This window comes from Sturnira hondurensis, unplaced genomic scaffold (assembly GCF_014824575.4).
Source record: "Sturnira hondurensis isolate 20B ecotype Veracruz unplaced genomic scaffold, ASM1482457v3 Scaffold0006213, whole genome shotgun sequence".
In the NCBI taxonomy this organism is placed as follows: domain Eukaryota; kingdom Metazoa; phylum Chordata; class Mammalia; order Chiroptera; family Phyllostomidae; genus Sturnira; species Sturnira hondurensis.
The window spans coordinates 3,216,328-3,231,940 of NW_028078844.1; the positions used below are offsets into that span (position 1 = coordinate 3,216,328).

Consider the following 15,613-nt stretch of genomic DNA (forward strand, 5'->3'; position numbering starts at 1 on the left):
AATTTCTCCATTTTAGAGGGTTCACCCAGGGGACTAGAAAACACTTACCTCAGGAAGTGCTTCATTGTGCCTGTTTCGATTATCCAGATGTTATCCAAATGGTCCTCAAGTAATTACTTTTAAGTTTGCTCTTGTCAAAATAAGTGCAAGCTGTGGGAAGAAATTAGATATATTTACTATTAGGGGGCTTAGAAATCCCAACTCCCAAATTTCTGTTTACCTTAGTAAGTGGACAACGTTACTTATACGGCATTAACAACCAAACTGCCCATGAAGCAAACTCTATTCTATGAATGGAGATTAGAACTAAAGCTTTTTACTTCATAATTAACAATTAGCCTGTCATTCTTTTAAATAAGAAATTGCTATTTTTAAAGATTTTATTCATTTATCTTCAGAGGGGAATGGAAGGAGAGAAGGAGAGAAATATCAATATATAGCTGCCTCTCGTGTGTCCCCTACTGGGAACTGGCCTGCAACCCCGGTGTGTGCCCTGACTGGGAATCGAACCTTGATCTTTTAGTTCACAGGCCTGCGCTCAATCCACTGGGCTACAGCAGCCAGAGATTAGCCTTTCATTTTAAGTAACTTGCTGGAGAAATTATGTTTCATGAGCAAGCTTTTTGATAGTAAGTTTTTTTCTCTATTTGGGGCATTACTAGATTTGGAAGAAGAGTATTTATTAAAAAATAAAATTAAAATAAAGAACCATAAAATTAATGATCCCAATTTCGAGATACGCAATGGTCTTAAATCTGTCAGCCCCAAACTTTCAGAAATAGAACCCAAAATACCTAGAAGCAGCTGCTAATGTCTTTGAGCTAAAATATGCTATTAAAGAGCCAACTACTCCAAGCAAACGAATGATGTTTCATCCCTCCCACCATTTTTTCTGCATTGTGAATAGAACAGTGAAGTTTTGTATTTGTTTAGCACTCTTCAGTGTAAGTTTTCTTTGTAAAAAGTTATTACAAAGCCTGTAATGCCAGGTTATTTGTCTTCTCTCTTTTGATGAAGAGGACACCAGAAACTGCCCTCAAAGCGGGATGAAACAGACTCGAGAAGAGAGAGGCTGGAAACAATAGCAGAGACAATTTACCACAGGAGAGAAGTGATAACCACAGGAGAGAAGTGATAAATGGAACACCAGCTGCAATGGCAACACAGGGGACTGGTGTATGGGCAAATGACAGAGACAAAATTATCAACTAGAACAGCCTAGAAAACGCTGGCCACTCAACCCCAAAGCCAGGAAACCCCAAAACATACTTGTTTTTTGTAAATATTCAATGCATGCTTTAAGAAAAAGTGTACACATCAATTTAAGACTTGGGAAAAGGAAAACTGGCTTTTGACCTGATAAATTTAGGCCTGGTGCCCAGTGCTGGCACTGGGTCCATCACGGACTCTTTGGGAGCAGTGGGCCTGCCACAGAGTCCTTGGGAGAGAGCCAGGTCAACTGCTCCCTCCCTCCCCGGACACGCAGGGTTTGAGCAGCACCAGGAGAGACCTGGTTGTAGAAGTTGCTGAGAGGGGAGTAAGGACAAAGAGGCAAACATACAAGGGCTGTGATCACTCGTGGAGTCTGCGGCCGCTGGCTTAGGAGAGTTGAGAGTCACAGTGTCGGGCTCTGACCCCGATAGTCACGGGTCTGGCTGGAGAATTGGGCTGTACTGAGTGGCAGGCTTGAGTAGGAGAAATTTCTCAAAAAGAAAAACTGTTTGGGTAATTCTCCTGCAATAGCCGCTCAGCTTACTCCCCTCTCAGCCAGGCAGTGATCCCCAGGTTGGGGGGAAGGTCCTGCATTCCCCCATAGCACTGGGAAGGTTTTGGGCCCAAACCCGAGGGACTGAGGCAGCCTGGCCGAGCGCACATTCAGACACCAGCTAATGGTGATGACCCCAGAGAAAGAACTCTCTGAAGAAGACCTGGATCCCCCACCTAAGGCGCTGGGGAGAGGTGCCAGACTAGCTCTTGGGAGAGTGCTCCCAAGAGTGGCTGAGTACACACTGGGAAGGGAGAAACCAATTGCCCCTCAGCTTGCTGCAGACAGCAAGACCAGAAAAACCGGTTTGGCCAGTTTGAAACCAATAAGAGATGTTTTTTGCTTGTTTGTTTGTTTTAAAGTAATCTTTATTTTTTAAATTTTTATTATTGTTTTTATCTTTCAATACCTTTTTCCTTTCTTTCCTACTTTCTTGTTTTATTTCTTCTTTCCAATTTTATCTCTTCGTCCACCCTTCTCCTGCCTTTTTTTCCTTCCTTTTTTTGATACCCACAAGTGAGACAAAACACTTGGAACTGTGAAAGGACCAGAGTTGAACCCAAAGAGGAGGCATCCCAACAGTTGAGACAGTGAGACAAATTTCACTTTGCTATTGCAGACAAACTACAAGTTACTGAATACTTGTATTATTATTTTTTCATTATTCTTCCATCTCTTATTTTAATAGTATTTTTATATTGTATTTGTGTAATAGTATTTTTGTATCTTCTTTCTGTATAGCCTTCTTTGCTTGGCTGGTTATATTGTAACATTTCACAGGTTTCCCCTGTTCTGTCTTCCACAGTGTATTGCTAATTTCCTGTCCTTCACATCACTTGTGTTCCTTTAGCACACTGCTCAAAGTTCTATACACCCCCGATTCATGTTATCCAGATCACATAGATTCTGTCATATGATTGTTGCTCTTATATTATTGTAAATAATAGCTGTTCTATATTATTGTAAATACTACACAACACGCCTTCCAGATCTTAGCCCACTTCACAGTTTCCTGAACTCTGTTACTGTAGTGGTTAACTCTACTCTCTCACATACTACACCTATTTACTATCCTTTACTCTCACCTTACCTCAGAATCTGACCTCTGACAACCTTACTGCTTCCTAGATCCAACTAATAATCCTTCCCTCCCCAACAAGAGTCTTATCTTCTGTCCATCCTTTCTTAAAAGTGGCTAGTTGGGTTAAAGATTACAGTTAACACTATACATAGCCTAAAGATCTCTTATCTCCTCTCTACTGGCTATTACTGCACATATCATAGAATACTCTCCTGCTGTCTTAAACCATTTTCCCTTCCCCTCCAACTGATCACAAAAAAGAGTAGGTGGAAGCAGTGAACACCAGGATACCCACTGGAAGTGGAAACCCCAAAACAAAGAAACTACCAACAGATAACAACAGAAGAAGGTGAAGGAGGGAGTGGAAACCACACAAACCTCAATGCAGTACCTATCTGGAAATACAACCAAATGGCAGAGAAACTACCCAGTACAAACAACTGAACAAGAGCAAAAGAGAATCCTCAAAACCTTGTACACATGGAAGAACTAACTTCAACACAACCTGCCCTCACCAGCACAACAAATAACAAGAGGTGGTGGCCAGAGTGACCTTCAGTTAACCAGCTGGAGGGAAGGACCCACCAAAGAAAGACCCCGAAACAATCAAAACCCAAAGACAAACAGAGTCAACTTAAAGGACAGCCCAAGACCAGTGAGCTCAGGAGATCAAGGAGACTGCACCACTGAACCTCACAGGCATCCTACCACAGAAGTTCACACCATAAACCCAGGGAGCCAGAACAGATCAATTTAAGAAGCTGAAGCTAACAAGAAGAGTCTCATAAACAATGGGAAGACATAAAAACAATCCCCAAATAAAAGGGGGAAGCCTCAGAAAGAATGCTAGATGAAATTGAGGCAAGTCAGCTATCAGATACTGAATTCAAAGCACTGGTTATCAGGAAGTTCAAAGAGATCACAATGAGCTAACAGAAACTACAGGGGAGCTACAATGAACTCACTGCAAACTATATCAACATGAAAAAGGAAATAGAAACTATCAGCAAGGGCCAAGAAGAAATGAAGAATACAATTTCTGAACTGAAGAACATAGTAGAAGGAATCAAAAGCAGGATTGATGAAGCAGATGATCAGATCAGCGAGTTGGAGGACAAAGTGGAAAAAAACAACCAGAAAGAGCAAGAAAAGAAAAGAAGGTCAGAAAAAATGAAGAGGGAGTAAGAGAAATGCAAGACAATATGAAATGTAATGGTATCTGTATGATAGGAATACTAGAAGAAGAAGAAGAGCAAGAAATAGATAACCTATTTGAAAGAGTAATGATGGAAAACTTTCCTAATTCGATGAGAGAAAAAGTCACACAAATCCAGGAAACACAGAGAATCCCAATCAAGAGGAACCCAAAGAGGCCCACTTCAAGACACATCATCATTAAAGTAGCAAAATTCCAAGACAAAGAGAGAATCTTAAAGGCAGCAAGGGAGAAAAAGGAAGTAACATACCAGGGAGCCCCAATAAGGTTAGCTACTGACTTCTCAATGGAAACGCTCTAAGCAAGAAGAGAATGGCAAGAAATATTCCAAGTAATGAGAACCAGAGGACTGCAACCAAGGCTACTTTACCCAGCAAGACCCTCAATCAAGACAGAAGGCCAAATAAAGAACTTCCAAGATAAAATAAGTCTAAAAGAATATGCCTCCACCAAACTAGCTCTACAAGAAATACTAAAAGTAGTGCTTTAAGGAAAGGAAGGAAAAGAGAGAGACAGAGAGAAACACAGGTACATAAATGGCAATGAATAAGTACCTATCAATAACAACCTTAAACGTAAATGCTCTAATCAAAAGACACAGAATAGCTGAATGATCTAATCAAAAGACACAGAATAGCTGAATGGATAAGAAGGCATGACCCACATATATGCTGCCTACAGGAGACCCACCTCAGGACAAAAGACCAACACAGACTGAAAGTGAAGGGCTGCAAACAAATTTTCCAAGCAAACAGACACGGGAAAAAAGCCAGGGTAGCAATACTCATATCAGACAAAATAGACTTCAAAAAAAGGGCCATACAGAGAGATCCAGAAGGTCACTTCATAATACTCAAGGGAAGAATCCATCAAGAAGACATTAATATTGTAAATATACATGCACCCAACATAGGAGCACCCAAATGCATAAAGAAAATCTTTGAGGACTTCAAGAAAGATATTGACAGCAACACAATTATACTAAGGGATTTTAACACCCCACTGTCAGGAATGGACATATCTTCCAAATAAAATATCAACAAAGATAGTGTGGCACTGAACAATGCCCGAGATCAAATTGATTTAACTGATATATACAGAGCCCTTCATCCCAAAGAAGCAAAATATACATTCTTTTCAAATGCACATGGAACATTTTCAAAGACATACCACATAATAGGACACAAAACAAGCCTCAACACATTCAAGAAAATCGAAATCATACCAAGCATTTTCTCCGACCACAAGGGACTGAAACTAGAAACCAACCCCAAAAGAAAAAAGCCAAAACATTCAAAATCATGGAGATTGAATAGCATACTATTAAACAATGAATGAGTCAAGAATGAAATTAGGGAAAAGATAAACAATTTTCTGGAAACAAATGAAAATGAACTCACAACAACCCAAAGCTTATGGGACACAGGGAAGGCAGTCCTGAGAGGGAAGTTCATAGCAATACAGGCCTATTTAAAAAAGATAGAAACATTTCGAACAAACAACCTAACCTTATGCCTACAAGAACTTGAGGAACAATAGCAAAGACAGCCGAGAGCAAGTAGACAGAAAGAAATAACCAAGATCAGAGCAGAATTAAATGACATAGAGACTAAAAGCACAATTCTAAGGATCAATGAATTTAGGAGCTGGTTTTTTGAAAAGATAAACAAAATTGACAAGCCTTCAAGCTGGCTCATCAAGAAAAAGAGAGAGAGGATCCAAATAAACCCAATCAGAAATGAAAGAGGAGAGATTACAAGTGACACCACAGAAACACAAAGGATTGTAAGAAATTACTATGAAGAACCGTATGCCAAGAAATTTGAAAACCTAGGTGAAATGGACAAATTTCTAGAAAAATATAATCTACCAAAACTCAATAAAGAAGCAGAAAGCCTGAACTGACCAATAACAGCAGATGAAATTGAAGAAGTAATGAAAAAATTCCCATCACATAAAAGCCCTGGACCAGATAGTTTTACAGAAGAATTCCACAAAGCATTTAAGGAAGAGCTAACCCCTATCTTACACAGACTATTGCAAAAAAATCCAAAATGGTGGAAGATTCTCAAATTAATTTTATGAAGCCAGCGTCATCCTAATCCCAAAACCAGACAGAGACACAACAAAGAAAGAAAACTTCAGGCCAATATCGCTGATGAACATAGATGCTAAAATCCTCAGCAAAATATTGGCAAACTGCATCCAACAATACATTAAAAAGATCATACACCATAACCAAGTGGGACTCATCCCAGGGATTCAAAGATGGTTTAATATTCACAAATCACTAAATGTAATGTATCACATAAACAAAAGCAAACACAAAAAATTCATATGATCATATCAATAGATGTGGAAAAAGCATTTGATAAGGTATAGCACCCATTTATGATAAAAACACAGCACAGTGGGAAGAGAGGGAGCATTCCTCAATATAATAAAGGCCATATATGAGAGACCTGCAGCCAACATCATACTCAATGGGCAAAAACTAAAAGGTTTTCCACTAAGATCAGGAACAAGACAAGGTTGTCCACTTTTACCACTTCTATTCAATATAGTATTAGAAGTTTTAGCCACAGCAATCAGACAAGAACAGGAAGTAAAAGGCATCCAAATAGGAAAGGAGGAAACAAAACTGTTACTGTTTGCAGATGATATGATAGTGTACATAGGAATCATATAGATCTACCCCAAAACTGTTCAACGTAATAAATGAATTTGGCAAAATAGCAGGATACAAAGTCAATATCCAGAAATCAGAGGCATTTTTGTATACCAACAATGAAATAGCAGAAGCAGAAATCAAAAAAAAAAAAACCCATTCGATATAGCAAAAAGAAAAATAAAATACTTAGGAATAAACCGAACCAAGGAGGTAAAAGACCTATATGCAGAAGACTACACAATACTGAAGAAAGAAATTAAGGAAGACACAAACAAATGGAAACATATACTGTGTTCATGGATTAGAAGAATTAACATCATCAACATGTCTGTACTACCCAAAGCAATTTACAGATTTAATGCAATACCTATTAAAGTACCAATGACATATTTCACAGATAGAACAAACACTTCAAAAATTTATATGGAACCATAAATGACCCTGAATAGCAGCTGCAATGATGAGAAAGAAGAACAAAGTAGGAGGGATCACAATACTTGATATCAAACTGTATTACAAGGCCACTGTTATCAAAACAGACTGGTACTGGCATAAAAACAAGGACATAGACCAATGGAATAGAACAGAGAGCCCAGAAATAAACCCAAATCTCTACAGTCAATTAATATTTGACAAAGGGGGCAATAACATAAAATGGAGTAAAGATAGCCTTTTCAACAAATGGTGTTGGGCGAACTAGACAGCTACATGCAAAAAAATGAGACTCGAGCACCAATTTTCACCATACACCAAAATTTATTCAAGGTGGATAAAAGACTTTAAATATAAGCTGTGAAACCATTAAAGCCCTAGAAGAGAACATTGGCAGGAAAATCTCAGATATTCCACGCAGCAATATTTTTACTGATACATCCCCTAGAGCAAGGGATATAAAGGAAAGAATAAACAAATGGGACCTCATCAAAATTAAAAGCTTTTGCATGGCTAAGGAAAACAGTATCAAGATAAAAAGAGAAGCAACAGCTTGGGAAAACATATTTGCCAATGACACCTCAGAGAAAGGTTTAATCTCCAAAATATACAAAGAACTCACTCGACTCCACTCAAAGAAGACGAGCAAAACAATTAAAAAATGGGCAAAGGACTTGAACAGACATTTCTCCAAGGAGGACATACAGAGGATCCAGAGACACATGAAAAGATGCTCGATATCGCTAGCTATCAGAGAGATGCAAATTAAAACCACAATGAGATACCACTTTACACCAGTCAGAATGGCCATCATAAACAAAGCAACAAACAATAAGTGTTGGAGAGGTTGCGGATAAAAGGGGTCCCTAGTTCACTGTTGGTGGGATTGCAGACTGGTACAACCACTATGGAAAACAGTCTGGAATTTTTCTAAGAAAACTAAAAACAGACCTGCCTTTTGACCCAGCAATTCCACTGCTAGTATTATATCCTAAGAACCCTGAAGCACCAATCCAAAAGAACCTATGCACCCCAATGTTCATAGCAACACAATTTACAATAGCCAAGTGCTGGAAGCAACCTAGGTGCCCATCAGTAAATGAATGGATCCAAAAACTATGGTATATTTACACAATGGAATTCTATGCAGCAGAGAGAAAGGAGCTCCTATCCTTTGCAATAGCATGGATGGAACCAGAAAGCATTATGGCTGAGTGAAATAAGCCAGGCGGTGGAAGATAAATACCATATGATCTCACCTTTAACAGGAATCTAAACAACAAAACAAACAAGCAAGCAGAATATAACCAAAGACACTGAGGCCAAATGAAAGAAATCCTAACAGCCAAAGCTGGAATGATTTGAGTTCCAAACAGAGTAGTATCGGGCTATAACTCAAAGTATAAAATAAGTATCTATGATTCCATACTGATATAAATAAATGTCTGAATAAATAAATAAGTGGAGAATAATACATTGGGTGTAAATGACCTGTACAAAAGACTTTCAAATAATTTATGTAGATACTCTGCCCTCAAAGAAGTGGAACATAATTTGTAATCCCTTAAATGGAGTATGGACAAAGTGACTTTCTGAGTACAGTATAGAAGAAGGGAGGGAAATGAGTAACTTTGTGGTACAGAAACTTGACAAATACTGTATCAAGTAGGTGATCAAGTATAATATCACAGTGATGTCATGGTGACAGAATGTATTCTTCACGTGCTGTGATGAAAATGGCACTTTACCTCCATGGTCTTCCTCTTCCCAACCCATTACACCAGTCTAATTATGATCAAAACATCAGACTAAATTCTAGTGCAGGCTATTCCATGAAATTCCTAACTAGTACACTTCAAAATTCTCCAAGACCATAAAAAACAAGAACAGTCTCAGAAACTACCACAGCCAAGAGGTGCCTAAGGAGGTATGACTACTAAATGTAATGTGGTAGTCTGGATGGGATCCTGGAACAGAAAAAGAACATTAGGTGAAAACCAGGAAGTCTGAGTTTCCAAAATATGGATTTTAATTAATTAGGTATTAACATTGGCCCATTAGTTGTGATAAATGTATCATATTAACATAAAGAACTGCAAGCCAATAAAAAACTCTCTGCACTATCTTTGTAACTTTCCTATAAATCTAAAACTACTTAAAAATTAAAATTTTACTCTAACATGTTAGTGCCTACTATACTCTAGACACAAAGTTAGGCATTAGGGACATAGGGTGAATAAGAGAGGTGTTGGTTCCACTCTCTAGACCCAAACGTTTTGAAGAAGGATTGTAGAGAAGATGATACAGAGAAACAAATAGGTACTTAAACAGTTTTACAAGTGGAAATGGGTGCTCTCATAGTGAGGACAAGAGGTGCTTATCTTAGATGTAGGGATCAGGGGGTTCCCTAGCACATGCAAAGTACTAGAAGCAAGAGAATACAGAATGTGTAGAGTGAAAAATGTTCAACATGACCTAGTGACCTCGTGTTTGATAAAAGGGACAGGTATAAACAGGGATGGCACAGTATGGGAAAGCAAGAAATGGTTTGATTATAAAAAACTCTGTAGACAATATTAAAGAAGTTTGGATAATGAGAAACTACTGAAAATTTTCAAACTGAGATGTGAAATGATCCAATTTCTAGTTTTAAAAATACACTCTGCCTTGGCCAAGTAGATCAGTTGGTTGGAGTGTCATCCCAGTCACCAAAATGTTTTGGATTTGATTCCCAGTCAGGGCACATGCCTAGCCTGAATGCGATCCACCCCCGGTCGGGGCGCACATGGGAGGCAAAGGACCAACGTTTCTCTCTTCCCTCCCTCCTTTCCTCCCTCTCTCTTCCTTCATCTCTCTCTAAAATCAATAAACATATCCTTGGGTGAGGACTTTAAAAATGTACTCTGATTGTAGTATGGAGAATAAATTGGGTTGTGGCAAAATTATTGGAAGAGACATCATTTAGAAGGTGGTTACAATAGTTTTGGCAAACATAATATGCAGGAAAAGGCAATTTACAGAGACAGAAGTGTGATGGATTTGAGAGATATTTAAAAAGTAAAGTCAGTAAGACTTTTGTTGATTGATTGGGGAATAGGTCGGTGAAGGTAAAGGAGGAGCCAAACGTTATGCCCATGTTCATGGCTTCAAGAGATGAGTGAGCCAATAGACTCTCTCAGTAAACTGCATAATTCTGAAGGAGCAGATTTGGGGTATGAGTGTATCTGGGCGTCTTTGGGAGTATTTCTAATTTACAGGGTCAAGTGGTAGTATATGGATCTAAAGGTCAGGATAGAAATTCCCATTGGAGACAAAGATTTGGACTTCATTTTCATAAAGATAGATGGTAATTAAAACCACAGCCCTGGGAAATAAAGAAAAAACAAACAAATGGGATTACATCAAATTAAAAAGTTTCTGCACAGCTAAAGAAACCATCATCAAAATGAAAAGGGAACTGACTGTATGAGAGAACATATTTCCCCATGATACATAGGACAAGGGTTTAATCTCCGAAATACATAAAGAACATATATGACTCAGCACCAGGAGAAAAACCACCGAATTAAAAAATGGACAACGGAGCCCTGACAGGTGTGGCTCAGTAGATTGGGTGTCATTCTGCAAAGCAAAAAAATGGACAAAGGACCTGAATAGACACTTCCCCAGGGAGGACACACAGATGGCCCATAGACATATGAAAAGATGCTCAATGTCAATAGCCATCAGAGAGAAGCAAATTAAAATCACAATGTAGCTTCTGGCCAAGATGGAGGCATAGGTAGACACACTGTGCCTCCTCACAAAACCAAAAGAAGATAACAAACAAATTTTAAAAAACCCCAGAAGTGACAGAAAAATCAAACCATATGAAAATCCGACAACCAAGGAGTTAAAGAAGAAATATTCATCCAGACCTCTAAAGGGGCAGAGATGGGCAGACAGGTGGAGAGGACTCCTGGAAAGGCCACAACTGGTGGACCTGGCAAGGCAGTAGAAGGAGCTCCTACCCTTTGCAAGGCAGTGGCTGGTGGTGTGGGTGGTCCCACATTTGCATGCAGGTAAACTGGGAGAAACAACTGGGGAGCAAGAGAGATGGCACAACCCAGGGTTGCAGTGCGGGGAAATAAGGCCTCAAAACCTATGACTGAAAAAACCTGTGAGAGGGTTGAGGCAACAGCGGGAGAAACTCCCAGCCTCATGGGAGAGTTCATTGGAGAGACCCACAGGGTCCTAGAATGTACACAAGCCCATCCACCAGGAATCAGCACCAGAAGGGCCCAATTTGGATGTGGGAAGTGGCAGAAGTGACTGAAAGCCAACAGAGAGCAGAGCAAGTGGCATTGCTCCCTCTCGGACCGCTTCCCCACATACAGCACCACAATGCAGTGTGAGGGTTGCCCTGCCCTGGCAAATACCTAAGGCTCTGCCTCTTACTAGTGACAGGCTGTGAAGACAGAAAAAAAAAGGCTCAGATGAAAGAACAGATCAAAGCTCCAGAAAAAATACAACTGAGGGATGAAGAGATAGACAACCTATCATATGCACAGTTCAAAACACTGAACTGTGCATACAACAATCAGGAGGCTCGTGGACTTGATTGAGTATGGTCACAAAATAGAGGAAAAAGTGAAGGCTACGCTAAGTGAAATAAAGGAAAACGTACAGGGAACCAAAAATGATGGGAAGGAAACTGGGACTCAAATCAACAGTTCGGACCAGAAAGAAGAAATAAACAGTCCACTAGGACAGAATTAAGAAATAAGAATTCAAAAAAAAAATGAGGAGAGGCTTAGGAAACTCTGGGACAACTTTAAACTTTCCATCATTCGAATCATAGGGGTGCCAGAAGGAGAAGAGGAAGAGCAAGAAATGGAACACTTATTTGAAAAAACAATGAGGAGAACTTCCCTAATCTAGCAAAGAAAATAGACTTTCAGGAAGCCCAGGAAGCTCAGAGAGTCCCATAAAAGTTGGACACAAGGAAGCACACACTAAGGCACATCATTATTACATTACTCAAGATTAAAGATAAGGAGAGAACCTTAAAACGAGCAAGAGAAAAGGAGGCAGTTACCTACAGAGGAGTTCTCAGGAGACTATCAGCTGATTTCTCCAAAGAAACCTTGCAGGCAAGAAGGAGCTGGAAAGAAGTATTCAAAATAATGAAAAGCAAGATTACATCCAAGATTACTCTATCCAGCAAAGCTATCATTTAGAATGGAAGGGCAGATAAAGTGCTTCCCAGATAAGGTCAAGTTAAAGGAGTTCATCATCACCAAGCCCTTATTATATCAAATGTTAAAGGGACTTATCTAAGAAAAAGAAAGAGATCAAAACCATGAACAGTAAAATGACAACAAACTCACAACTATCAACCACTGAACCTAAAAAAAACCCAATAACAAACACAAACTAAGCAAACAACTAGACAGGAACAGAATCACAGATGTGAAGATCAAATAGAGGTTTATCACCGGAGAAGTGGCATGAGGAGAAAGGGGGAAAAGGTACAGGGAATAAGTAGCATAACCAGTAGGTACAAAATAGACAGGGAGAGGTTAAGAATGGTACAGGAAATGTACAAGCCGAAGAACTTATATGTACGACCCATGGACATGAACTAAACAGGGGCAAGGGAGGAAGCAGATAGGAAGGATGTGGAGGGTGGAGGGGAATAAGGAGGGGAATAAGGGGGGAAAATGGGACAAATATAATAGCATAATCAATAAATATGTTTAAAATGATAATTAATTAATTAATTAATTCGGGGGGGAAAATGCAATCAATACCTGTCAGATACCTTATTCCTGTTAGAATGGCTATCAACAACAGGTCAACAAACAGCAAGTACTGGCGAGGTTTCGGAGAACAGGGAACCTTAGTGTGCTGTTGGTACGAATGCACGGTGGAGCAGCCACTATAGAAAACAGTATGGAATTTCCTCAAAAAATTAAAAATGGATCTGTCTTATGACCTAGCAATTCCATTGCTGGGAATCTAAGAATTCCAAAACATCAATTCAAAAGGACTTATGCACCACTATGTTCGTGGTAGCACTATTTGCAATAGCCAAATTTTGGAAACAGCCCAAGTGTCTGTCAGTAGATGAATGGATTAAAGAACTGTGGTACATTTACACAATGGAATACTATGCAGGAGAAAGAAAAAGGATGTCCTACTTTCCAAGACAGCATGGATGGAACTGGAGTATATTATGCTAAGTGAAATAAGCCAGTCAGTGAAAGGCAAATACCATATGACTTCATTTATAACTGGAATCTAATGAACAAAATAATGAGAAAAATAGAACCAAAGACATGGAAACATGGAACGGACTCATAGCTTAGGAGGGGAGGGGGGAAAGGTAGTAGAAAGGTCAAGGGATTAATCAAGGAACATGTGTGAATGACTCATGGACACAGACAACGGAGAGGGGACTGACTGTAGGAGAGACGGGTGGGCTGGGTTGAGGGAGGCAAGAGGGAAAAATGATTAGGACAACTGTAACAGAATAAACAATACAAAAAAAAGTAGGAAAACAACATAGCCCAGAAGGAAATACTAATGACATAGCATATACACACTCGTTCACAACACTAGTTCCTTGTCATTAAGATAATATTAAATTAGAATTGTCATACTACTAAGGCAAAAGAATGGAATACATTTCAGGACGACTTTACCAATGTTTTAAGAAAACTCTTTAAATGATTTAAGTTTATTTAAAAAGAAAACTTCGTTTACCTAAAAATAAAACTTCATAATGAGGACTTCTGCCAAGATGGAGGGATAGGTGGAAACACTGTGCCTTCTCCCACTCCAAGTTTGAATACAACAAAGGTTTGGAGAACAAAGACACAGCCAAAGAACAGAAAATTGAATTATACAGAAGTCCGACAACAACGAACCCTTCAACCGGGACCGGTAAGAGGGGCGGAGCCAGCAGTGGAGCAGGGTCGGGCAGGAAAGATCCCCCGACCCAGTCGGGGTGCGGGGGCAGACTGACCGAGGTCGCACAGCCGCGCACAGTGAGACGGACCGCACAGGCCCCAGCGGGCGAACCCAGTGGTGGAGGGCTGACGGTGGTGGCACATTCGAGGGCAGTGGGACAAAACACGCGGGCCCCGGTGACGGTGGCAGCTGCGGCGGCAGTAGCGGGAGGTGGCAGACGGGACCACCATTGCTCCTCTTTGACACCCCCCCCCCCACATACAGTGTCACAACCCAGCAACTGAGCTGCCCCGCCCTGGTGAACACCTAGGGCTCTGCCCCTCATACATAACAGGTGTGAACAGACCAAAATATGGCTCAAGAAGACTCAAAGCCCCAGAGCCGATAACTCTAAGCGACCAAGAAATAGCTAGCCTCTCAGATGCACAGTTTAAAACACTGGTCATCAGGATGCTCACAGAACTGGTTGATTATAGTCACAAATTAGAGTAACATATGAAGGCTAAACTAATTGAAATGAAGGGAAATGCACAGGAAACCAACAGTGATGGAAAGGAAACTGGGACTCGAATCAATGGAATGGACCAGAAAGAAGAACGAAACATCCAACCAAAAAAGAATGAAGAAATGAGAATTCAAAAAAATGAGGAGAGGCTTAGGAACCTCCGGGACATCTTTAGATGTTCCAACATCCGAATTATCGGGGTACCAGAAGGGGGAAAGAAGCAGCCACAGGTGGAAAACTTATTTGAACAAATAATAAAGGAGAACTTCCCCATTCTGGCAAAGGAAATAGACTTCCAGGAAATCCAGGAAGCTCAGAGAGTGCCAAAGAAGTTGGACCCAAGAAGGAACACACCAAGGCACATCATTATTACATTAGCCAAGATGAAAATGAAGGAGAGAATCCTAGAAGCAGCAAGAGATAAGGGGACAGTCACCTACAAAGGAGTTCCCATAACACTCTCAGCTGATTTCTCAAAACAGACCTTGCAGGCAAGAAGGGGCTGGAAAGAAACATTCCAAGTCATGAAATCCAAAGACCTACAGCCAAGATTGCTTTATCCAGCAAAGCTATCATTAAGAATGGAAGGGAAGATCAAGTGCTTCTCAGATAAGGTCAAGTTCAAGGAGTTCATCATCACCAAGCCCTTATTATATGAAATGCTAAAGGGACTTATATAAGAAAAAGAAGATGAAAAATATGAACAGTGAAAGGACAGCAAACTCACAGTTATTAACAACCACAACTAAAACAAAAGCAAACCAAGAGGACAGCTAGATCAGGAGTGGAAGCATAGAAATGAAGAACACATGGAGGGTTAGCAACAGGGGGGTGGGAGGGGGAGAAGGGGGGAGAAGGCACAGAAAATAGCATAGACAGTAGGTAGAAAATAGATAGGGGGGAGGGCAAGAATAGTGAGGGAAATATAGAATCTAAAGAACTTGAGACACGTGGTTATAAACTAAGGGGGGGAGAATGGAGGGGGAGGG

General features: G+C 40.1%; 1 protein-coding gene across 4 annotated transcripts in view; it reads right to left on the minus strand.

The window, feature by feature from the left end:
• The window catches only part of ELMOD1 (ELMO domain containing 1), an 87,814-nt gene that overhangs the window by 47,865 nt on the left and 24,336 nt on the right, over positions 1-15,613 (minus strand). For all 4 annotated transcript variants that reach the window (XM_037047723.1, XM_037047722.1, XM_037047719.1 and 1 more), the window contains exon 2: positions 49-150. Coding sequence is in view for 2 of the 4 variants with exons in the window: in XM_037047719.1 (XP_036903614.1) it covers positions 49-65 (17 nt within the window). In the remaining 2 variants the exon portion in view is untranslated. The remainder of the gene's footprint in view (positions 1-48; positions 151-15,613) is intronic.